The 26,420-nt window shown below is 41.6% G+C and overlaps 1 protein-coding gene across 11 annotated transcripts in view; it reads right to left on the reverse strand.

The window, feature by feature from the left end:
* The window catches only part of CADPS (calcium dependent secretion activator), a 560,269-nt gene that overhangs the window by 385,736 nt on the left and 148,113 nt on the right, over positions 1-26,420 (reverse strand). For all 11 annotated transcript variants that reach the window (XM_056524520.1, XM_056524514.1, XM_056524517.1 and 8 more), the window contains exon 3: positions 12,790-13,122. In XM_056524520.1, coding sequence (XP_056380495.1) covers positions 12,790-13,122 — 333 coding nt within the window. The remainder of the gene's footprint in view (positions 1-12,789; positions 13,123-26,420) is intronic.

The following is a 26,420-nucleotide window of genomic DNA, read 5'->3' on the forward strand; positions in this document are numbered from 1 at the left end:
ACCCTAGGCTTATAGTCGAGTCAATAACTTTTCCTGGGTTTTTGGGGTGAAATTAGGGGCCTCGGCTTATATTCGGGTCGGATTATACTCGAGTATATACGGTATATTGTGATACTTCCTTGCTTACGTTTTATGTTTGTAATAATCAAATACTTAAATTTTTTTACTCTGGCTTCTAGGCATATTTGTAAATGTATTGCATATTCCATATGGTAATATTTTATGATCTATTTTCTTTATATTATATGTTTTCTCTGTTGCCCCAAAACATAAACACAATACATTTCTTCAGTCATCTAAACTAGCCGCCCAAACAAACAATTAATGTAAACTAATTTCAGCAATTATTACAGAAACATTTAAATAACCACATAATTTGGTCCCTTGAGTAATATACTATGCACATTTTCCTACACTCACTTCTAGGGATGATTAACTTATCTTGAAGGTGAAATGTTTTCTCTCTATCTCTACATTTGCATAACACAATAAAATGTAAAAAGTTTTAAAAGATTTACTAGAAAAGAATAAAGAACATCCCTACCCCCTAACCCTCCAAATGAAAACTTTCTAAGTACCTACCAATGGGGATATTGGGGGTTATTTATCAATATTGGTCTTGGCTATATAATTTTTTTGTTTGTCTGGCGGGGGTCTGGATGATGACATGGGGGGATGATGTATTTCCCAATCCTAGGCTTATAGTCGAGTCAATACCTTTTCCTGGGTTTTTGGGGTGAAATTAGGGGCCTCGGCTTATATTCGGGTCGACTTATACTCGAGTATATACGGTAGACATAGGCGGCAGTGCGTATGCTCGACATCCACCCAATTCAAACTCTTGGCCAAAGGTGTGTGTGTGGACTCGTTTTTTTTTTTTGTGGTGTTGCACCAAGTTTATCAAATTGTTGCAGTGGCCATGATAAATTTCGAGCAGATCCGCTCCCAGATCATTTTCTCCCGCTGCTTTCAGATCATGGCTACCCTGCATCTGAGGAGATTGTTTGTCTGTGTGTTTACCTTTATTTGTTTTAGTTTTAATTTTAAGGCAAATTAATATCTAAAAGAAGGTCTGCAAAGAAAGTCTCCCTCACATTTGAGTAGTGGTTTACCTTGCCGCAGAGAGGGGGATCGAGAGATGAAGGTTTTAGTTGAACAGGTCTTTTTTTTACCTTTCACCTTTTTTTAAATTTTGTTATCACTTTGCTGGATATTTTTTAAACTTGGGCACATGAAATTGTGAGATGTTGGCCATTGTTAACAATCTTATTGTTTCTTAGAGCTTTACCATTCCTTTTTTGTACCTTAAAAAATATATCGTATTGTTTAATATGGACAACTGCTTTACTTTTCCTTTGCACATGTTTTTATTTTTAAACTTTTTATGTCTTTAAATGTTCTTATTCTCTTCCTTATTTCTTTCTTTCTTTCTTTCTTTCTTTCTCTCTCTCTCTCTCTCTCTCTCTCTCACACACACACACACACACACACATTCTCTCTCTCTCTCTCTCTCTCTCTCACACACACACACACACACACACACACACACATACTCTCTCTCTCGCTCTCTCTGACTCTCTTTTGCTCTGGCTGCTTATTTTTTTTTTATTTTTTTTTACAAACGGACAGGAGTAATAATCGTTTTTAGGCCTGGCGTGGAGTGACAGACAATAAATATTTAAATTGAGCTGGTGGGGCCCATCCCCAGCACGCAATTCGAAGAAGACAGAAGCAGATCTTCAGTGGGAAGGTACGTATTTTAGTCAGTGACCCCTCATTGGACCCCTGTTCACCCACACTAGAGGTCATCAACTTTATAAAAATGTATCCCCTATCCAAAGTCTTGTGTCCTAATAAATAAATAAACAAAGATACAAGATTGGAGCACACTGGGGAGAAGCTTAGCCAATCTTTTAGAGCAAAATAGCAGTAAATTCATTTTAAAGGGGTACTCTGGTGTAAAACAATTTTTTTTCTAATCAAAGTTAAACAAATTTGTAAATTATTTCAATATAAAAATCTTAAACCTTACAGTACTTATCAGCTGCTGTATGCTTCAGAGGAAGTTCTTTTCTTTTTGAAGTTCTTTTCTGTCTGACCACAGTGCTCTCTGCTGACACCTCTGTCCATGTCAGGAACTGTCCAGAACAGGAGCAAATCCCCATAGCAAACCTATTCTGCTCTGGACAGTTCCTGACATGGAGAGAGGTGTCAGCAGAGAGCACTGTGGTCAGACATAAAAGAAATTCAAAAAGAAAAGAACTTCCTCTGTAGTATACAGCTGATAAGTACCGGAAGGATAAAATATTTTTATAAAAGTAATGTACAAATCTGTTTAACTTCCTGGCACGAGTTGATTTCCATCAGAGTACCCCTTTAACCCCTTAATGACAATGGACATAAATGTATGTCACAGTGCCGTGGTACTTAACGCACCATAATGTACATTTACGCTCCGCCATGACCGCGAACACCGTTCTGGCCCTTCGTCCTTAACAGGTTAAACTGAATGGACACATGTCTTTTTTTAACTGTACTAACTGCACTGCTCAAAAAAATAAAGGGAACACTCAACCCCTTAATGACTAAGCGTTTTTCAGTTTTTGCACTTTCGTTTTTTTCCTCCTTAAATTTAAAAAATCCTGACCCTTTCAATTTCGCATCTAAAAATTAATATGATGTTTTTTTTTTTTTTGCGCCACTATTTATACTTTGTAATGACATCAGTCATTTTACCCAAAAATCTACGGTGAATCAGAAAAAATAATAATTGTGCGACAAAATGTAAGAAAAAACATAAATGTGTAACTTTTGGGGGCTTCCGTTTCTACGCAGTACATTTTTCTATAAAATGACACCTTATCTTTATTCTGTAGGTCCATACGATTAAAATGATTCTCTAATTATATAGGTTGGATATTGTCGTACTTCTGGAAAAAATTATAACTACATGCAGGAAAATTTATACATTTAAAATTATCATCTTCTGATCCCTATAACTTTTTTATTTTTTTGCGAACGTGACGGTATGAGGGCTCATTTTTGTGCCGTGATCTGAAGTTTGTATCAGTGCCATTTTTGTTTTAATCAGACTTTTTGCTCGCTTTTTATTAATTAACTGTGCAGTTTAATTAACAATATATTGTTATAGTTTGGACATTTACACATGTGGTGATACCACAAATGTTTGTTTTTATTTTTATTTACACAATTTTTTTAAAATGGGAAAAGCGGGGTGATTCTGATTTTTATTAGGGAAGGGGTTAAATCCCATTTATTAACTTTAAATTTTTACTTTTTTCATGCAGTGTTATAGCCCCCTCTAGGGGCTATAACATTGCATACACTGATTGCAGGCAATGTTCAATGCATTGCCAGAGAAATGCATTGATCAGTGTTTTCTGCGCTTGAGTGCTCAAGCCTGGATTTCAGGCTTGGATCAATCAAACGCCGATCGGACAGCCGGGAAGAAGGTAAAACACTTTTCACTGTCAGCTGTTCGGGACGCCGTGATTTCACCCTGGCAGTTCTGAACAACTTTGATCGCGGCATCTAAAGGGTTAATACCGGACATCAGACCGATCGGTGATGTCCGTATTAACCGTATGAAGCGTGCTTCACAGATTGGGAGCCAGCCAAGGACGTAAATATATGTCCGTGGTCGTTAAGGGGTTAAACAACACAATGTAACTCCAAGTCAATCACACTTCTGTGAAATCACACTGTCCACTCAGGAAGCAACACTGATTGACAATCATTTCACATGATGTTGTGCAAATGGAACAGACAACAGGTGGAAATTATTGGCAAGACACCCCCAATAAAGGAGTGGTTCTGCAGGTGTCCAGAGTAGGAGAAAATCCCTATAGCAAACATATGCTGCTCTGGACAGTTCCTAAAATGGACAGAGATGTCAGCAGAGAGCACTGTGGTCATGATGTCAGCAGAGAGCACTGTGTTCCAAAAAGAATATCATTTCCTCTGTAGTATTCAGCAGCTAATAAGTACTGGAACGATTAAGATGTTTTAATAGAAGTAATTGACAAATCTGTTTAACTTTCTGGGACCAGTTGATTAAAAAAAAAAAAAAAAAGTTTTCCACTGGAGTACCCCTTTAAGGACATTACATCAGAGTTGGATCAGCCTGTAGTGTGGTTTTCCACTTTGATTTTGAGTGTGACTCCATATCCAGACCTCCATGGGTTGATAAATTTGATTTCCATTGATAATTTTTGTGTGATTTTGTTGTCAGGAAATTCAACTATGTAAAGACGAAAGTATTTCATACGATTAGTTCATTCATTCAGATCTAGGATGTGTTATCTTAGTGTTTTCTTAATTTTTTTTGAGCAGTGTATGTAACTATTTAGAAGGTAACTGACTATTGGCATTAGAGGAATACACATGGATTATAACTAGGGTTGTAAGTAAGAGGCCAATGGCCCAAACCTCTATTTTCTTCTTAGGAAAACCTAGCTAGCACAATTATTTTTATAGCTATTCCTTATTTGATATTGTTATTGTATCAATTCTATTAGGTTCCCTATTTCTTCCTGACAAATGTGTCAGCAGAGAAGGGCCACACAGGGCATAGATACCATTAGGCCCGGCGCTTGCATTAAGCAGACCATGCGGTCGCTTAGGGGCGCACGGAGCAGGGGGCGGAAAAATCAAGGACTTCTTCTTTTTTTAAACTGTGTTGCGCCGCCCGCTGCGCATCATGAGCAGGCCTGCAGACTTCACGGCTTCAAGTCTGTGCAGTGGCGTAGCTCCGCAGCCCCCCCCCCCCCATCCTCAGCGGTCCTCAGCTTCACCCCCCGGTCATGGGTGTAGGCACTGGGGGGGACACAGAAAATCATACGGGTATGACAGATTATGGGAGAACACATTATGGTTACACCATAGCCCATGTGCGCCCGTGCATGACAAACTCCCCGCCGCCGGCGCACCTGTCTAACATAGATTATTTTTTAAATTACCCTCTGGCGCAGCATTGAGGACCCGGAGAGACGTCATTTCTTCAGGCATTCCCTGCGGCCTAGTACCGCAGAGGCTTGCTGCGAGATGACCCAACGTCACGCCCCAGTGACGTCACACGTGAAGTAGAAGGGACTGCTGTAATGGCCGCCGCCTGTCTGCTGCCTGCAGGACTGGCCTGCAGACCACCGGACGTCCTGGTTCCTTCTGAGGCTGGTAAAGCACCTATCCACCTACAGTAGCACCCTCATCATCCGTCAGCAACACCCTCCCCCCAACAGTAGCACCACCATCAGCAGGTTACCACATGGGAGTATCCCTGGTGTTACATAGGACTGCATGTGACAGCTACTACATTATCTTTACTTAGAGAGTTATCACTGTATTATCTATGGTGTTACATAGCACTGCAGGACACATCTACTACATTATCTGTACTTAGAGAGTTATCACTGTGTTATCTGTGGTGTTACATAGGACTGCAGGTCACATCTACATTATCTGTATTCAGAGAATTATCACTGTGTTATCTGTGGTGTTACATAGGACTGCAGGTCACATCTACATTATCTGTATTCAGAGAATTATCACTGTGTTATCTGTGGTGTTACATAGGACTGCAGGTCACATCTACATTATCTGTATTCAGAGAATTATCACTGTGTTATCTGTGGTGTTACATAGGACTGCAGGTCACATCTACATTATCTGTATTCAGAGAATTATCACTGTGTTATCTGTGGTGTTACATAGGACTGCAGGTCACATCTACATTATCTGTATTCAGAGAATTATCACTGTGTTATCTGTGGTGTTACATAGGACTGCAGGTCACATCTACATTATCTGTATTCAGAGAATTATCACTGTGTTATCTGTGGTGTTACATAGGACTGCAGGTCACATCTACATTATCTGTATTCAGAGAATTATCACTGTGTTATCTGTGGTGTTACATAGGACTGCAGGTCACATCTACATTATCTGTATTCAGAGAATTATCACTGTGTTATCTGTGGTGTTACATAGGACTGCAGGTCACATCTACATTATCTGTATTCAGAGAATTATCACTGTGTTATCTGTGGTGTTACATAGGACTGCAGGTCACATCTACATTATCTGTATTCAGAGAATTATCACTGTGTTATCTGTGGTGTTACATAGGACTGCAGGTCACATCTACATTATCTGTATTCAGAGAATTATCACTGTGTTATCTGTGGTGTTACATAGGACTGCAGGTCACATCTACATTATCTGTATTCAGAGAATTATCACTGTGTTATCTGTGGTGTTACATAGGACTGCAGGTCACATCTACATTATCTGTATTCAGAGAATTATCACTGTGTTATCTGTGGTGTTACATAGGACTGCAGGTCACATCTACATTATCTGTATTCAGAGAATTATCACTGTGTTATCTGTGGTGTTACATAGGACTGCAGGTCACATCTACATTATCTGTATTCAGAGAATTATCACTGTGTTATATGTGGTGTTACATAGGACTGCAGGTCACATCTACTACATCATCTGTACTCAGAGAGTTATCACTGTGTTATCTGTGGTGTTACATAGGACTGCAGGTCACATCTACATTATCTGTATTCAGAGAATTATCACTGTGTTATCTGTGGTGTTACATAGGACTGCAGGTCACATCTACATTATCTGTATTCAGAGAATTATCACTGTGTTATATGTGGTGTTACATAGGACTGCAGGTCACATCTACTACATCATCTGTACTCAGAGAGTTATCACTGGGTTATCTGTGGTGTTACATAGGACTGCAGGTCACATCTACTACATTATCTGTACTCAGAGTTATTACTGTGTTATCTGTAGTGTTACATGGGGGGGGGGGGGGTACAGTGGTGTTGATTTGGGGGGGGTCGCCAAAATGGAGCTTCGCTTGTGTAGCCAGAAATCCTTGCACCGGCCCTGGATACCATAAATGGCACATCTCACATGGGTGAGGTTAATTGTGCAATATAGGTTTAAGGAAATCTGTTAGTTGCACTGCTGACTGCAAATGCTGTTATACGTTCAGGGGTGATCCAGCGGATGGAGGAAGTTGACCTCTCCTCATCAGGGAAGTGCACAGACATTTTTGGGGGCAGGGGCTCAAGTAGAAAAGAAGGGCACTTCTAATTAAAAAATGTTTGTAAAAACCTTACATATGTTAACACAACACAATTCCTGAGATAAGGGACCACCAGCAGTCATGTCAGCTGAATGGGACCGGCATCATCCTACGGAGGTCCCAACCAGTGAGGGCATTATAGGGAAGGTGCATTAAAAGGGCAGGGGCTCAAGCCCCCTTTTGAGTCTGTGTGTGCACGTCCCTGCTCCTCATAATGTTTGCCCTTCTACTTTTAGGGGTTAAGTGTAAACTCAAAAGAGAGGAGGGAAGAAAAAGAAGGAATTTTTTTTTTTTAAATTATTAATACCCAGAGCAATTGTCCCTATATGACTACTTGTACATGGTGTTACCGGAAGGTCTCTAAAAGGTCAGGTTGCTTTAACAGAACTATCGCTGATTCTGCTCTTCTGTCAGCTGGTCCTTCATATAGCAAGAGGGGTGCTGAAATAAATAAAACATGTAAAAAATATCCTTCATCCTGTCTCTTTATTTATTATTTAGGAGGAGACAGGCCTTGGCAATATTTTATTTATATCCCGGTTGTGACCTTAATCGGGATTCCAGAACAATAGACGGAAATGAAGAATTATTCTTAAACCAAGAAAACAGGAATAGTGTTAATCAAAGTCCTTAGCATTTGTATCAGTTCTTCTATGGATCTTAATACGGAGATATCTGGAGTCTTTGGGGACAATACGTCCTCATGGAGCCAAATTAGCAGTTTAAAGATAAATATGGATATAGAGATGAAAGTCAAAAGAGGTCTTAATGATGCTTGTATCATCCTAAAACCTCGGGGTAATCTCTTCCTTTTGTTCGGCTCAGTGCAAACATCTGGAGCAGAATTTTCTGTTTGGTGCAGAAAACAAACAACTCTGCAGTATGAGAGTCTGCTCAGATTATCTGCGTATAAGTCTGCATGGAAGAAATCTACATCAGGTCCTAACAGGGGATTTATCCATCAATTCTTAACTCCAGAGGATGTAAGTGCCAATGACTTTGCATACAAAGGTAGCAACAATGCACCAGTGGAGGATGTATAACCAAATTGTCTACATTGTGACGTTACTTATTTAAAGTGCATCTGTCATGTAAGATAGTCTTGTTAAACTGCACACACAGCCGGTGGCGTAGCTAAAGGCTTATGGGCCCCAGTTCAAACATTAAGCTCTTAGGGTTGGGGGGGGGAGGCCCTAACTATGGGACTTTGAGGGATCTAACAGGAGGGGTAGTAGTAGGGATAGTAAGGCAATAGGCATCTATGTAGAAACATTGAGGCATCTGACAGGAAAGAGACAGTAATACAGGCTGTAAAGAATGTCCTCTGCACCAGCTTTCTGCCGGTATTGCAAAGCTGCGACCTTTGGGACCCCTGTAGCTACACCGCTGCGCACAACACATTAGGGCTAAACAAGTCTATTCCAGTTATACCTGTGTAGGTATTGTAAAATGCTGTATATCCATAAAAATTGCTTTTGTAACCTGGTGAGGAAATGTCTGTACAGATATGGGCAAGGGTCGGGGGTCCGCTATACTCTGGGTCTACACTTTTTCTCTCCACTTACGTCACACTGTTGATTGATCTGGTGCACTGTAATATACACAGATGCCGGCTGTGCAGGAGAACTATCAACAGTCTGATGTAAGCAGAGAGAGGTGGTTTGGCCCGAAGCCTAGTGAACCCTCTGACCCGCCTCTCTGACTGTTCAGACGACTCCTGGCCAAAAGCAATTTTTAGCCCAAATGCCCTGTATGCAGCTTAACAAGTCTATCTTGTGTAACAGGTGCACTTTAACGCGTACAGTGAGCACATGATTTCATTACAATTTACAGTAAGTTCATGTTTGATGACCAAAGGGGAACCTAGGCTTGTACAGTATATGGGAAAATTCCAGTAGGGTGGTCCGGCATCAGTTATATCAGGATATTTGAATGGAAGTCTAAGAGCTGTGTCTTCATTCCCCAACTAAAACTAACCATAAAGATCAGACTTGTGTTGATAAAAAGGTTAAAATTCAATATTATATTATATTATATTATAACTGAACCCTAGTTTATCCATCATGTTCTACGTTTACAGCAAACCTAAAACAGTCCTATATAACCCTACATAGAATATAAAGATTTCCTCCCGGCATTCACTCATTATAAAAGGTAACAAGGCTAATTCCTTTCATCATGCATGACAGTCCCTCTGACTTCTAATCTGTCCCTGAGAATGCCGTACCCCAAGTTAATTTTAGTATCTGGGGTCTGTCAGTGAAACTCTTTGCCCAGAGGCACGCTGATGGTCTGTTTACTGAAGGCTAACTGCTGTCCCAGATATGAAGCCACTGCTCGCCCAAAGATACAGATGATAGACTGCAATGCACATGGAATATTCCATTGTATACATAGGAACCAACATTTCCAGTAAGCTCTGATTCAGCTTGAATGATAACGTTGTTTTAAAACATGAACCTTAAAATATGAGTTTTCATAGTCTAAAATAGTAAACAGGACTTTATTTTAACCCCTGCTGCTTTACTAACATAGCCATAACCTGAATCTGAAAGCAAAATATGTAGCCGGGCCCCAAAAACTGTCATAATACTATTCCAACGCTGCTGCTAAGGTGTAGTAGTATTACTGTTCAGGAAAAATGCCACTGGGGTGTAAGTGTTACCTTTGTGGTGGTTTTTGGGATAAAGAAATGGGAGAAAGAAAAGCTCTTTACATATATTGCAACATGTTTACTAATCCTTTCCAATATTTAGACAGTTAAGACATAAACAAAGCTGTCTGAGAAGGTTGCTCTTGCCCTTGCTGTATGATAAATTTGGTGCACCTTTAAACACTGTTGTCTAACGCTTTGGTGGGGAATTACCATATATACTCGAGTATAAGCTGAGAGTTTCAGCAATTTTCAGATTATCGTGCTGAAAACGCCCCCCTCGGCTTATACTCGAGTGAACTCTCCGCCTGTCAATCCCTTCTCAGTGGTCTACAACTTGCGGACCTCCAGATGTTGCAAAACTACAACTCCCAGCATGCCCGGACAGCCATTGGCTGTCCGGGCATGCTGGGAGTTGTAGTTTTGAAACATCTGGAGGTCCACAGGTTGAAGACCACTGCCGGGTCTTCATCATCATTCAGACCCCCCTTTAGTTTTCTACTCACCTCCTCTCAGTGGGAAGGAAGGGTGAGCTGGTCCGGGCCATCGATGCTGCAGGGATCTTCCGGTGGGGAGGGTTAGTCGTTTCGGGCTGTCCATCTTCGCCGGGAGGCCCTCTTCTCTGCTCCGGGCCGGCCCCGGACTAGTGACGTTGCCTTGACGATGCACAGGGATGAACATCCCTGTGCGTCGTCATCAAGGCAACGTCACTAGTGCGTCATCGTCAAGGGAACGTCACTAGCCGATAGCTGTCCGGGCATGCTGGCAGTTGTAGTTTTGCAACATCTGGAGGTCCGCAGGTTGAAGACCACTGATTGAAGGGATTGACAGGCAGTGATGATGAATGGGGGGGGGGATGATGACAGGGTGATGATGACGGGGGTCTGGATGATGACAGGGGGTGATAACGGGGGTCTGGATGATGCAAGGGGGGGATGATGTATTTCCCACCCTAGGCTTATAGTCGAGTCAATAACTTTTCCTGGGTTTTTGGGGTGAAATTAGGGGCCTCGGCTTATATTCGGGTCGGCTTATACTCGAGTATATACGGTATAAATTACTTTGCCCCAGAGTTCTGTCTTTTTTCAGTTTAGCACTGCTTATGCCAAAAAAGTGGGTGGGGACTTTTGCACATCAAGAGATTTATGATAATCTATCACACAAATTGGACTATACTGGAAATCTATGATAGCACATAGCAGGCATAGGCTAGGCATGGATATGCATAATTTATTAAGAGGAGTGCACTTCTGGACACTTTTGGCGCACGCTACTCTAAATTAGTTTGTATTAAGACCGAAATATGAAAGAACTCCACCCTTTACCACCCTTTTGAGCAAACTGATCAGCTCACCATGTATTCTGTGCCTCTGGCTCTAAGCACATGGACCAGTGACAAGGGCTGCAACTCCAGCAGAGGAATCCTGGGAAGTAATACAGAGTCGAGTGGATGGGCTTCTAGATAAAAACGTCTCTTACTCCATGCATAAGGATGTCTAATGTGTTTTGGAGATAGACCTCACATGTTATTCACGAAACACGTTAGACATCAATAATTTCTGCTCCATGTTTGGATGTATTCTATTTTACAGTGTATTGAATAAACTAACTTTTTACCTGACATCCCATGCGCTCAACATCATATTACTTACCTTGGTTTACAACTTATTTATTGCACAGTAGTGCATTTCGAGCTGCACCCCTTTCTACTAAGTCATAACTGTTTCCTGGTAAACCAAGCCCCCTTGTAGCCTAATAAGGCCATGCTCACATGTACAGAATTTCCGTGAGGAAATCCACATTGGAATTCTGTAGGAAATTCTGGAGCAGCAGAGTCCCATTTCTGCACTGTGTTTTCTGTCTGCAGAAAGAATGAACATGTTATTTTTTCGGTGGACTCCGATCGGAATGCAAAGCCGTCTATGATTCCTGTGTGGTCCTAGCGGTCCCACAGTCTCAAAAATGTCCGCATGGAGATTTTCAATGCGGACATTTCAAGGTCTGAGCATAGCCTTAGGGCTCGTTCACATGGATGTATCTGCCGACGATGGACCCTACATTTTGGCTTCAACTGTGCCTGCTCGTAGCAGCAATCCGGCACTAGGAGCAGACACACTGCGATGTGCGAGTCGTCGCGTGCATGAGCAATATACTTGCACACATCGCGGCTGCTGTCGTCCTAGCTCAGGGAGCAGGTGGAGTGGCTGTGATGTGTGCGAGTATACTGCGCATTAGCACGGCGACTCGCACATCGCAGTGTGTCTGCTCCTAGTGCCGGATTGCTGCTACGAGCAGGCACAGTTGAAGCCACAATGTAGGGTCCATCGTCGGCGGTGGTGCTTTTAACCCCTTGTGGCAAAAAAAGCTAAAAAAAAAATATCGCAATTTTAACAGAAACTGTAATTGTCTGCATGATTTGTGTTGATCATTTAAAAAAGTTTAATTGTATATTTTTGTAGTTTTAGGAGTTAATACGAATAATAAGCCCACATGTTAAAATCTTATGGCACTGCTAGGCCATATTAATATTTGCAGTTTGTGATAATGGCAATATTAAAGAAAGATGTAATTACTATTAGAATAAGCCTAAGCCCATAAACAGGGAACCATTCTTGCTTTCCTTTAAACCCTAGGCTGTTCACAGATATAATAAATGAAGCCCTGGTGTTGCGTGCTGCGGAGCTCCTCCTGTATGAATAGCCAGACTATTTTTAACTTTAAGGCAATTAAACTATTCAGCGCTACATAAAGATGTAATGTATAAAAATAAGCTGAAGATTTCCCTTATCAGCATTAACGTACCATGTAGCGACAACACAATGTCCTTATTGACAATGACGGTGTACTAAGCAGTTTAGCAGTTTTGGCCTCATTTCCTAGTAGACAGCAAAGATGTGCAAGCTCACTGATGGATGCACTGCTTTCCTTGAGTTCTGATCTGACATAAAAAATTAAATAGACCCAATGGGAAAAGAGCCATCTCTATTAATCATAGATGGCGTCTCACCTGGCATGCATTGTAGAGAAGTTGGTGCTCAAACTTCTTAATCCCCAAGATCTGCTGGAACATTTCATACAGTTGTTCCTTGCTAAGAATAAGCTCAGAGGCTGCGCTGGCTGTCATCCTGGCTTGCTGCTTGCGGGGATCTTCTTCTCCTCTGTAAATGGCATCGAATTTAGCCATCCAGGAACTCAGAACAGTCTCCTTGCTTAGGCCATCAATCTCGGGAAGACTTCTCACTCTCTTTTCTATGTGCTTTTTGAAGACCTCACGGGAGTCATTGGCTGAACAGCCTCCACTCTGCACCATTCTGGCCACACGGTCACTTTTTAAGAATACCTAAGATATTAAAACAAAAGGTATTAGTCATCAAAATAAGGTTTTGTCATTTAAAGTGTAACTATTGCTATAAGCAGAAAGTAAATAAACAACAGCATAGCAAGAAAAGGGTTACACTAAACACTGCTGCTGCTAAGATGAGATTGAAGCTTTGGTTTACCTAGCATGGACAAAGCAGATCAACTGGACACTTACAGATGTAGTTCCTATCTCTCTTCAGCACAAGGCACATGCTAGAAAGGGCATCTGTCTTAGTGTGACTGTTGCTAGAGACAGATAATAAAAGGAAGTGGACAGCAGATTGCAGGGAAGGGAGACACCTTGTGGCCAAAACATTACAGCTGGGGTAAGAAGTAATTCTTAGTAAATGAAGTGATTTACAAAAATCTTAGGAATAACATGTTAAAAATGGAGGGAATTTGTTTGAGACAACGGTGATTATTTAACTCTGGTTCATAAAATGTTTTAATGGATCTGGAAATTGTCATATCCTGCAGGGATGAACAAGAGCATGGTGTTATTTAGGATTGCAGATGACTTAAAGTGAATAGCATCTAAGTACAGAACATTCCACATCACTTTACAGAATGTGTTTTCTTTACAAATGAGAAGAGGGTCCTGTGAGTAAAAGTAAGTGAATGCACATGCTCATTCACCACAGGCATGCCTATAGACTGTGGAGCACAACCAATGGTCCACACTGCATCTAGTTGTGGCCCCATCTTGCTGAACAGACACAGCTTGTGGCACAAGCAGATGATTATCTGTATGTGCCGATCACTACGGTAGTCAAGAAAAGCCAAAAACTATGTGACAGGGGCCACTGAGTGACCATTGAGCACTTTACCATATTAAAGAGGAAAGTACTTAGTGGTTAATACGTAAACCCAATAATAGGCATATCATTTTAAGATCTGTCTTTCTTACATTTATAACTGCTTAGTTTTTTTATTTATTTTTTATTTTTATTTTGCTTTTATTAGGCGGGAGATGTTTGCTCTGTAGTCCCCAATATTCATGCTCTAAGCAATAATATTCACTATTTGGTGGCGGCAACATGTGTATGAAGATGATTGTTAGTAAGTGAAGGATGAACCCCGATGACAAAGGTCTTTACTGTTTTCTGATCCATGGCTCCATTCCTCTGTTATTTCTGTTTTTGTGTTTATGCAAATAAACTGTGATATCCGTACTAGACGTAAATGCCCTCCTTATGCATACTGTGCATACAGATCTTCCTCCTCTGTTAAATTTCTCTCACGAGCAGAAAGATTTCCATGTCTCCTGTGTACCGTGGAAGTGGTGCATGTGCGCTAGTCACAGAAAATAGACCAAAAGTGAAATCTATATGTTTCTTATGAGGATGCTGGCCAGAGAAAATCCCTTTAGTGTTAAAAGGGTACTCTGCCCCTAGACATCTTATCCCCTAACCTTTGGATAGGGCACAAGATGTCTAGAGGTCTAGAGGCGGAGTACCCCTTTAAGTATCTCGGCTCCGGCACCCTAGACATTCCGTGCACTGAGCGAACTCCGCTTCGTGATGGATGACTGGTGATGCGGGACGAGGCTTCTGATGTCACGGTCATGCCCTGCTCATGATGTCACAGCCAAGTCCCCTTAATGCAAGTCTATGGGAGGGGGTATAACATCCCGAGCCTCCTGCACTGCACCCAACACTCTAAACAACCCCGGGGGGTAGCAGGGAGATTGCGGGGGTCCCCAGCGGCGGGACCCCCACGATCAGACATCTTATTCCCTACCCTTTGGATAGGTGATAAGATGTATAGGGGCAGAGTACCCCTTTCAGTACAATGGTATTTAGTTGACATCCATAAAGACAAATAAAGATATTGAATATGATATTCAGACACTTTTGCACTATGTAGTACTGCCAATGTGTTTACAGTTGTGCATGTTTTACAGATGTCTTCCTCAATGTTTTTGATGCATTTTCTCTTATGAAGATCCATGCTCCACACTAAGGATTTCCAACACAGTCTGATAAATATGAATGGAAGCGCTGGTGAGGTGAAGCAGCAGGAGCAACATAAAACATCTATGACCATCAGTACAGCATTCAGATAAACTTTACATGTACAATACCTTCTCTATTATTTATGCTACGGCAGATGAATCCTGAAGACTAGTTAACATTTACGGAGAATAGATAATGGCACAGCAATGGATATTTTTTCCGAGCACTGACGTCTATTCGAACATTTTATAATTACAGAAATTAGTATTTGAGGCTGTAGGTTGGGGAATTGTTTAATTAGGATCCTCTAATATTCTGATGGTATTGAAGTAGACATTTTATCCGTGAGTAAGACATGAGAGGAAATCTGAAATAAACCAAATGTCAAATATTCCAATTTTCATATTAACCACAATAGGCTGATATTTCCAGTAGTCTAAAGCTCATTTTTCAGCTTTGCATTCACTTCCAGGCAGTGGAAGAGAGAGGTGGTGTCTGGTAACTATGAAAGAAAGTTTACTAAGCAATTGTCTGACCTAGTGATTATGTGTCTGTATACAAGAGTGTGAAGTATACAAGTGAGTGTAAGTATAACCCCTTAAGGACCCGGGGTTTTTCCTCCTTACCTTTAAAAAATCATAACTCTTTAAATTTTGCACCTAAAAATCCATATGGTGGCTTATTATTTGCGCCACCAATTCTACTTTGTAATGAAGTCGGTCATTTTACCAAAACATTTACGGTGAAACGGCAAAAAAAACATTGTGAGACAAAAAAAAAAAACAACGCTATTTTGTTACTTTTGGGGGATTCCATTTCTACACAGTAAATTTTTCGGTAAAAATGACACCTTCTCTTTATTCTGTAGGTCCATATGATAAAAATGATACCCTACTTACCGTATATACTCGAGTATAAGCCGAGTTTTTCAGCACAATTTTTCGTGCTGAAAACACCCCCCTCGGCTTATACTCGAGTGAACTCTCCACCCGCAGTGGTCTTCAACCTGCGGACCTCCAGAGGTTTCAAAACTACAACTCCCAGCAAGCCCGGGCAGCTGTGAGTTGTAGTTTTGAAACCTCCGGAGGTCCGCAGGTTGAAGACCACTGCGGCCTTCGACATCATCCAGCCCCCTCTGACCCCCTTTAGTTCTGTACAGTACTCGCCTCCGCTCGGCGCTGGTCCGGTGCTGCAGGAATGTCCGGTGAGGAGGTCGTCCGGTGGGATAGTGGTTCCGGGCTGCTATTTTCACCGGGGAGGCCTCTTCTAAGCGCTTCGGGCCCGGCCCCAGAATAGTCACATTGCCTTGACAACGACGCAGAGGTACGTTCATTACCAACGTACTTCTGCGTCATCGTCAAGGCAACGCATCTATTCTGGGCCCAAAGCGTGGAGAAGAGGCGCCCCCGGTGAAGATAGCAGCCCGGAACCACTATCCCACCGGACGACCTCCTCACCGGACAGTCCTGCAGCACCGAGCGGAGGCGAGTACTGTACAGAACTAAAGGGGGGTGAGAGGGGGCTGGATGATGTCGAAGGCCGCAGTGGTCTTCAACCTGCGGACCTCCGGAGGTTTCAAAACTACAACTCCCAGCAAGCCCGGACAGCCGATGGCTGCCCGGGCTTGCTGGGAGTTGTAGTTTTGAAACCTCTGGAGGTCCGCAGGTTGAAGACCACTGAGGGCGGATGATAAGAGGATGATGAAGGGGGGGGGGGTGTGGGATGATTACAAGAGGATGATGAAGGGGGGTGGGGATGATGACAAGGGGATGATGAAGGGGGTGTGTGGGATGATTACAAGGGGATGATGAAGGGGGGTGTGGGATGATGACAAGAGGATGATGAAGGGGGGTGGGGATGATGACAAGGGGATGATGAAGGGGGGTGTGTGGGATGATTACAAGGGGATGATGAAGGGGGTGGGGATGATGACAAGGGGATGATGAAGGGGGGGTGTGGGATGATGACAAGGGGATGATGACAGGTGATGATGATGAGGGTCTGGATGATGACAGGCGGTGATGATGATGAGGATGTTAATGACAGGGGTCTGGATGATGACAGGGGGGATGATGTATTTCCCACCCTAGGCTTATACTCGAGTCAATAACTTTTCCTGGGATTTTGGGATGAAATTAGGGGCCTCGGCTTATACTCGGGTCGGCTTATACTCGAGTATATACGGTATATAGGTTTTATTTTGTAGTATTTCTGGAAAAAATCATAACTAAATGCAGGAAATGTATACGTTTAAAATTGTCATTTTCTGACCCCTATAACTTTTTTATTTTTCCACCTATGGGGAGGTATGAGGGCTAATTTTTTGTGCAGAAATCTGAAGATTTTGGTGGTACCATTTTTGTATTGATCAGACTTATTGATAGCTTTTTATTCATTTTTTCATGATATAAAAAGTGAACAAAAATACACTATTTTGGAATTTGAAATTTTTTTCCACGTACGCCATTGACCATGAGGTTTAATTAATTATATATTTTTATAATTTGGACATTTCCGCAAGCGCCGATACCACATATTTTTATTTTTATTTACACTGTTTTTTTTTTTTTTTTTTTATGGGAAATTGGTTATTCAAGCTTTTATTAGGGGAGGGGTTAAATGATCTTTATTCACTTTTTTTCCCCACTTTTTTTTGCAGTGTTATAGCTCCCATAAGAACTATAACACTGCACACACAGATCTTTTACATTGTTTAATGGTTTCTCATAGGAAACCATTGATCAATGATTCTGCCGCTTGACTGCTCATGCCTTGATATCAGGCAGTGAGCAGTCATTCGGCCATCGGACAGCAAAGAGGCAGGTAGGGACCCTCCGGCTGTCCTGTAAGCTGTTCGGGATGCCGCGATTTTGCCACGGCGATCCTGAATTGCCCCCTGAGCTAACCGGCATGGGTTTACTTTCACTTTAGACACGGTGTTCAACTTTGAACGCTGCGTCTAAAGTGTTAATAGTGCACAGCACTGCAATCAGTGCCGCGTGCTATTAGCCATGGTTCCCGGCCTTGGTAGAGGCCGGGCCCGACCCGGTATGACGTGGGGCCACGCTGCCTAACATTATAGAACGGGAGCGGTCTCAGGGCGTACAGGTACGCCCTGGGTCCTTCACAGGATAAAAGTGAGAGGGACTTAAAATTAAGGGACTTTAAATTCAGGGAATTTAATTGAAATATTAGATTTTTTTTTTTTTTACTGTTAAATTTTGCAATCCCCAAATCCAGTATGGCCTCCATGTTGGAAAAGGCAGTCCAGTGTGCATCTGGCACAATGTATGCTATTCTTGAACAGCAGTTTTAGGGTGCATAGAATAGTTAATAGGGATAGGCTTCATAGTAAGAAAAAAACATAACCTTTGAATTTCATGTTGACTTATACCAGAAGTCTGTTCAATAAAACAGAGGAACTGGAGGGGTTGATGTCTGAGGAGGATTATGACATAGTGGGTATAAGAGAGACTTGGTTGTATGATAGCTGTGACTGGGCGGTCATCATACAGGGTTATATTCTATTCAGGAAGTATCGGACAAAATGGAAAGGGGGAGGAGTTTGTCTTCATGTAAAGTCCAGTTTGAAGGCAGCACTGCGGGAGGATATATGGCTGGGAAATGATAATGTGGAGTCATTACGGGAAGAAATGTATTGAGATTAAAAAAAAAAAATTCTGATAGGGGTTTGCAATAAGCCACCAAACATAATGGAAGAGGCAGAAGATCAATTACTGAGGCAAATAAACAAGGCAGCAAATCAGAATGAGGTGATAATAATGGGGGACTAACTATCCTGATATAAACTGGGAGACCGAGACCTGTGAATCTCATAAAGGAAACAGGTTTTTGACTATAGCTAATGACAATTATCTGTCCCAAATGGTGCAGGGCCCGACCAGAGGGGGCGCCCTACTGGACTTAATATTAACCAACAGACCTGACAGAGTAACTAATGTGCAAGTAAAAGGATACCTAGGAAATAGTGATCATAATATAATACATTTTAACTCTTTCTTCAATAAGAGAATCTCTCGAGGGGCCACAAAAACAATGAACTTTAGGAAGGCAACGTTTGACCAACTCAGAGAATCCCTTATTAATATAAAAAGAGACAATGTCCTCAAAAACAAGAATACTGACACTAAATGGGAGACTTTTAAAAATATCTTAAATTCTCACTTTAAGAGGTATAAACATTATGGGAATAAAATGGTCAGAAATAAAAGAAAACCAATATGGATGAAAAATGTTTTAAGGGGGCAATAAATGACAAAAATAAAGCATTTAAACTACTAAAACAGGACAGCAGTGAAGAAGCATTAATGAGCTATAGAGAAAAATTTAAAATATGTAAAAAAAACAAATAAAAGCTGCAAAAATAGAGACAGAAAGACTAATTGCCAAAGAGAGTAAAACTAACCCCAAAATGCTCTTTAACTATATAAATATCAAAAAGGTCAAAAATGAAAGTGCAGGCCCTTTAAAAAACAATAAAGAAGAAATTATAGACGGGGATCAGGAAAAAGCTAATATATTAAACAAATTCTTCTCCACTGTATTCACCGAGGAAAATGAAATGCCAGGTGAAATACAGCGAGATAAGGTAAACTCCCCAGTACAGGTCACCTGTCTAACCCAGGAAGGAGTACAGTGCCGCCTACAAAAATCAATATAGACATATCAACAGGCCCAGATGGCATTCACCCCCGTGTTCTAAAGGAATCAAGTAATGTAATAGACAGACCCCTATTGTTAATATTTATGGACTCTATAGTAACAGGGACTGTTCCTCAGGACTGGCGCATAGCAAATGTGGTGCCAATATTTAAAAAGGTGACCCCGGGAATTATAGGCCTGTTAGTTTAACTGTGGTTGTATGTAAATTGTTTGAGGGTTTTCTAAGAGATGCTATTTTGAAGTATACTGACAAAAATAAATGTATGACCCCATATCAGCATGGCTTTATGAGGGATCGGTCCTGTCAAACTAACCTGATCAGCTTTTATGAGGAGGTGAGCTCCAGACTGGACCAGTGGCAATCGCTGGATGTCGTATATCTGGATTTTTCCAAAGCATTTGATACGGTGCCACATAAAAGGTTGGTGCATAAAATGAGAGGGATTGGGCTGGGGAAAATGTGTGCAAGTGGGTAAGTAACTGGCTCAGTGATAGGAAACAGAGGGTGGTTATTAATGGTACTTATTCTGATTGGGTGACTGTTACTAGTGGGGTACCACAGGGGTCAGTCTTGGGTCCTGTTCTATTTAAATATTTATTAATGACCTTGTAGAGGGGTTGAATAGTAAAGTAGCAATCTTTACAGATGATACTAAAATCTAGAAAGTGGTAAACACTATAGAGGACAGTGCACTGTTACAAATGGTCTTTGTTTGGTTTGGGCTGGAAAGTGGCAGATGAGGTTCAACACTGATAAATGTAAAGTAATGCACATGGGGAAGAAAAATTTGGGCTGGGATTATGTATTAAATGGGAGCACACTTGGGTCAATTGACATGGAAAAGGACTTAGGAGTCTTAGTAAACAGGAAATTTAGCTGAAGTGACCAGTGTTGGGCAGCTGCTGCCAAGGCTAATAAAATCATGGGGTGCATCAATGATTCTAATAATAATTCTACTGCTGTACAAATCACTAGTCAGACCACACATAGAATACTATGTACAGTACTGGGCACCAGTGTACAAGAAAGATATAGTGGAGCTGAAGAGGGTTCAAAGACGGGCAACCAAGGTAATACGGGGAATGGGAGGACTACAGTACCCAGAAAGATGATCAGAATTAGGGTTATTTAGTTTAGAAAAAAGAAGGCTTAGGGGAGACCTAATAACTATGTATAAATATATCAGGGGACCGTACAGAGATTTCTCCCATGATCTATTTATACCCAGGACTGTATCAATAACAAGGGGGCATCCTCTACGTCTAGAGGAAAGAAGGTTTCTACACCAGAACAGATGGGGCTCTTTACTGTAAGAGCAGTGAGACTGTGGAATTCTCTCCCGGAGAAGGTGGTCATGGTGAACTCTGTAAAAGAATTTAAAAGGGGTCTGGATGCATTTTTGGAGAATAATAACATTACAGGTTATGGATACTAGATTTATAAGGACAGAAGGTTGATTCAGGGATCTATTCTGATTGCCATATTTGGAGTCGGGAAGGAATTTTTACCTCGAGTATGAGGGTTTTTTGCCTTCCTCTAGATTAACTCAGTAGGAACTCATTAGGGTTATAGGTTAAACTTGATGGACAATGATCTTTTTTTAACTTTATGAACTATGTTACTATGTTTTATCTTGATGAGATCCTGCGCCCCTTTGTTCTCACGTTGCCATCCTACATCAGAGACACGTCAGACTTACTCTTGAAATTGGATGGGATCTCGATGGATGACAATATGATTTTTGCATCCATCGATGTGGAGGCTCTATATAGCTCAATCAGGCATGATTTGGGCTTGTGGGCAGCAAGATTCTTCCTGGCCAGTAGGGACCTGAATCTTGGTCCCCACAGCGAACTCACGATGGAACTCCTGGAATTCTGCCTTATGCATAATTACTTCCTCTACAATGGCCGCTTCCTCCACCAGCTCAGGGGCACCGCGATGGGGAGCCCTTGTGCCCCCACGTATGCCAACTTGCTCCTGGGCTGGTGGGAGGAGAGGGTGGTCTTTGAGGAAGGCCTCAGCCCATGGCACAAACATCTGACCATGTGGCTGAGGTATATAGATGACATATTCATCTTATGGGCAGGAACGGGAGAACAATTCCAGGAGTTCGTGGGGGTCCTCAATTGTAATGACCTGGATCTTAGGTTCACTTGTAAGTGGAATCCGGATAAGTTGGCCTTTTTGGACGTACTGATCGCAAAAGGACCTCTCAACAACATTGAGACATCCATTTATAGAAAACCAACGTCTACTAATGGATTATTGAGGTGGGATAGCTCGCACCCAGTGGCCCTCAAAAAGGGTATACCAAGGGGCCAGTACCTGAGGTTGCGAAGAAACTGCTCGGGGACCAGAGAGTTCCTGAGTCAGGCTCAGGACCTCAGGTGCCGGTTCCATGAAAGAGGATACCCGGATGACGTATTAAGGGTGGCCTTTGATGGGGCTATCTCCCGGGATAGGAGGGATCTCCTAATCCCAAAAAAGAATTATGTGGAGGACAAGGTAGAGGAACAAAACACCATTCGCATGATTGGTACCTTTGATACTATGCATGGGCAGATCATAAATATCCTAGAAAAATACTGGAACATATTGCTAGCGGACGAGGATATTAAACCAATCCTGAGTAGCAGACCACTTATTACATACAGAAAAGGTCCCAGTATCAGGGATCTGGTCGTACATAGTCATCTGCCACCAAAGAGGGGTCCCACAACATGGCTGGACCGCAGACCTAGCGGCACATTTCAATGTGGTTCGTGCTTAGCATGTCCATCCATTAAGAAATGTAAAAACTTTGTATGTTCGAATAACGGAAGGAGCTTTGAAATCCGTGACTTCATTAACTGTAAAAGTATGGGAGTCATCTATTTGGCACAATGTACGTGTCCCATGGACTATGTGGGCAAGACACGCCGTGAGTTTAGGCGGAGAGTAAGAGACCACTATAATGATATTCTTAACCAGAGGGACACGTCCTTGGCCTGACATGTTCTCCAAATGCACAACGGTGACCCCAAAAATTTAAGATTCATAGGCATTCAAAGTGTGGAAAGAGGCCCCCGTGGAGGTGATTGGGATAAGAAATTGCTACAAATTGAATGCAGATGGATTCATCGCCTGAATTCTTTGGCACCAGGGGGCTTGAATGAGTCCCAGAATTTCATATGCTTCATTTAAACTTTGGTATCTATAACTACTGTGATCTATCAATTTCAGTAATCTAATTTTGATATGTTAGTACTGGGGACTATTATCCCCTAATAAGAATGGAAAATTGTATTCAATCTTCCCTGGGGAGTGTTATGCATGTTCTCTATACTTTGGGCCACCACCAGCATCTTTAGAGGGTACCTATGGGCGGTACTGTGCTGTACCAGCCACCAATGATTACCCTTAGGTAGGGTGACCCAGGGTATGTTTGACTACATTCCTTTAGGATATTGATATCTTTACTAATATAACACTCTAGATGCTAACCGCTTGCTTGTTAGCTGAGGACAAGTTGTAATTTGATTTCTGTGCTGTATTATATTGTAAGTAACTTATATACCTTGTGGTGTTAAACGCAGCTAACAGAGAGGTTTGTGAGGAGTTAATCTCAGTCAGGGACGCGCTGTTATTCCCTATGGTTACTATCGATTCCTCCCCTTTGGGCGTGACACGCCGAATGCTGGAGAGAGGGGGCGGGATCCATGGTCCGGGAATTACCCTATGACACGCTCCGAGGGCGGTACAGTAAGTTACGGCCGCAACCGGAAGTGACGTCAGTCCCGGCCAGGAATCCCAGTGAGAGCGTATGCGCCCTCCCCCTGCCTGTGGCGTGTTGGCGCGCACAGGTAATGGACGCCAGGAGGATATTTAAAGATCGCATGTTGGTAAGGTAAGTTGCCACTGCCATCCTGCTGCTATTATGCTATGACTGCCAATGCTGCTGAAGTCTCCCTGATGAGCCAAAGACGAAACGCTGCGTAGGAGACACGCTGCAGTCAGGTTTATTGCACTGAACAGCACTCTGCACTTTCATTCTTTGCACCCTATTACTGTATAACTGTGAATTTATCAGGGACAGTACAGAGTAGGAAACAGGTTCCTGAGGCACGGGGGTCGCCCTTTCTAGGGCGAGTGCCCCAGTTACGTGACACACAGCTAGGGTGCATATAGAATAGGGAGTCTTGCACTACACTATAGGGATTTATAGGGAACATAGGGAGAGATACATATATGGCTTCCCAGCAAGTTTCCTAATATAAGCCACTGCTTTTTTGGATATCCCCCCACCTCTATTACCATTATCTGTGTAATTTTTGTTGGGCATATGTGCAATTTACTCCCGGTCTATGCACCATATTGCTTGAATGTCTAGAATCATGTTTAGATTGATTGACTGATAATTCATGATTGATTATGAGCTTATGGGTATAGGAAAGTGCAAGTGCAATATCGGACTACGTGCAATATATTATTGTTTGTGTGGATTTTTTCACTTTACTTTATCTATTATGGTGATCTATGCACTTTAGAGGTGTTTATAATTTATTACTTGTGTTTATACATTTTATCAAGTATTATTAAAAGTTATATTTTAAATTGGTACCCCAGGACTTTAGGATTTGATTTATGAAACAGTGGGGCTCTTACATAGGCTTCTAATGCCATTATCTCATAGACTATGAGTCATTGTGTCTAGTTTTTTGATGTTACTATGTTGTGTAAAGTGTGACAGGGTCAGCAGGGTCATCTCATTATCATTAGAGGACAGAACATTTTAAGGGGTATTTCATTTTATTGTGAATCCTTAGGACATTGATTCAAAACAGGTTTAGGGACTTTCTTAAAACAAAATAACATTATTGCATACATAGAAATTTTGTATCACATCCCCTCCTCTTCATCCACGCACATCCCTTTCTTTCATTCACCTTCTCTTCCTCCTTGGTTTAGATTAAGAGCACTCTCCTAAAGAGAGTGTTCCTACTATTAGCTTGTTACCTATATAAAAGACACCTGGGGCCAGAAATCTTGCGGATAAAAAGGGCATTAATTACTTGTTGTTCTCACGTCCTTGCCACCTTTGGCCAATGCCAGCAGGGCAGATGAGGTTGGGGTGCCTTTGGTCTTAATGGAGATCTGCAGTGCTCAGAACTTATTCCCTATCCAAAGGATAGCGGATAAGTTATAGATCACGGGGGGGGTCCGAGCACACTGCCCCCCCCCCCGCGATCTCCTGTATGGGGTCATGGCACTGTACAGGAAAGGGGGCGTTCTGTCCCTGCAGCTGGCATGCCCCCACAATGAATCCCGTAGAGATACATGGAGGGGGGAGTGCCTGCCGTGTTTTTCTGTTGGGGACGACAGGCAGGCTGCCGCGGCCCCACACAGGAGATCACGTGGGGCCTCAGTGCTCTGTCCCCCCGCGACCTATAACTTATCCCCTATCTGAAGAATAGGGGATTTGGTGTAAGCACTACAGATCTCCTTTAAGATAGATGTGGGTCACAAACGTGAGACCTACATCTAATAGACATTTATGTCAAAATCTGTGGATATGTCATAGATGTCAAGTTTGCAATACCTGTTGGATGACAGGCAACAGGTCTAATATGCTGAAGGAAAACAACATCAGGCAGGAGAGCAACATTTTATACTATACACACATCTTTGGGGAGGGGCCAGTTTTATATATATTAGTATTGACATAAGATATATAATTTATTTATTTATTGATCAAGTATAATAATTATGTGTTTATATAATATATATATATATATATATATATATATATATATATATTAGCTTAAACCCTTAAGGACCCGTTTTTTTTTCCGTTTTTGCATTTTTGTTTTTTCCTCCTTACCTTTAAAAAATCATACCTCTTTCAATCTTTCACCTAAAAATCCATATGATGGCTTATTTTTTGTGCCACCAATTCTACTTTGTAATGACTTCAGTTATTTTACCCAAAAATCTACGGCGAAACGGAAAAAAAATCAATGTGAGACAAAATTGAAAAACAAACGCCATTTTGTAACTTTTGGGGGCTTCCGTTTCTGCACAGTACATTTTTCGGTAAAAATGACACCTTCTTTTTATTCTGTAGGTCCATACAGTTTAAATGATACCCTACTTATGTAGGTTTGATTTTGTCTTACTTCTGGAAAAAATCAAAACTACATGCAGGAAAATTTATACGTTTAAAATTGTCATCTTCTGACCCCTATAACTTTTTTATTTTTCCACGTATGGGGCGGTATGAGGGCTCCATTTTTGCATTGATAGGACTTATTGATCGCTTTTTATTCATTTTTTCATGATATAAAAAGCGACCAAACATGCACTATTTTGGACTTTGGAATTTTTTGCGCGCACGCCATTGACCGTGCGGTTTAATTAACAATATATTTTTATAATTCGGGCATTTCTGCACTCGGCGATACCACATATGTTTATTTTTATTTACACTTTTTTTTTTTTTTATGGGAAAAGGGGGGTGATTCAAACTTTTAATAGGGGAGGGGTTAAATGATCTTTATTCACTTTTTTTTTCCACTTTTTTTTTGCAGTGTTATAGCTCCCATAGGGACCTATAACACTGCACACACTGATCTTTCACATTGATCACTGATTTCTCAT

This window comes from Hyla sarda, chromosome 6 (genome assembly GCF_029499605.1).
Source record: "Hyla sarda isolate aHylSar1 chromosome 6, aHylSar1.hap1, whole genome shotgun sequence".
In the NCBI taxonomy this organism is placed as follows: domain Eukaryota; kingdom Metazoa; phylum Chordata; class Amphibia; order Anura; family Hylidae; genus Hyla; species Hyla sarda.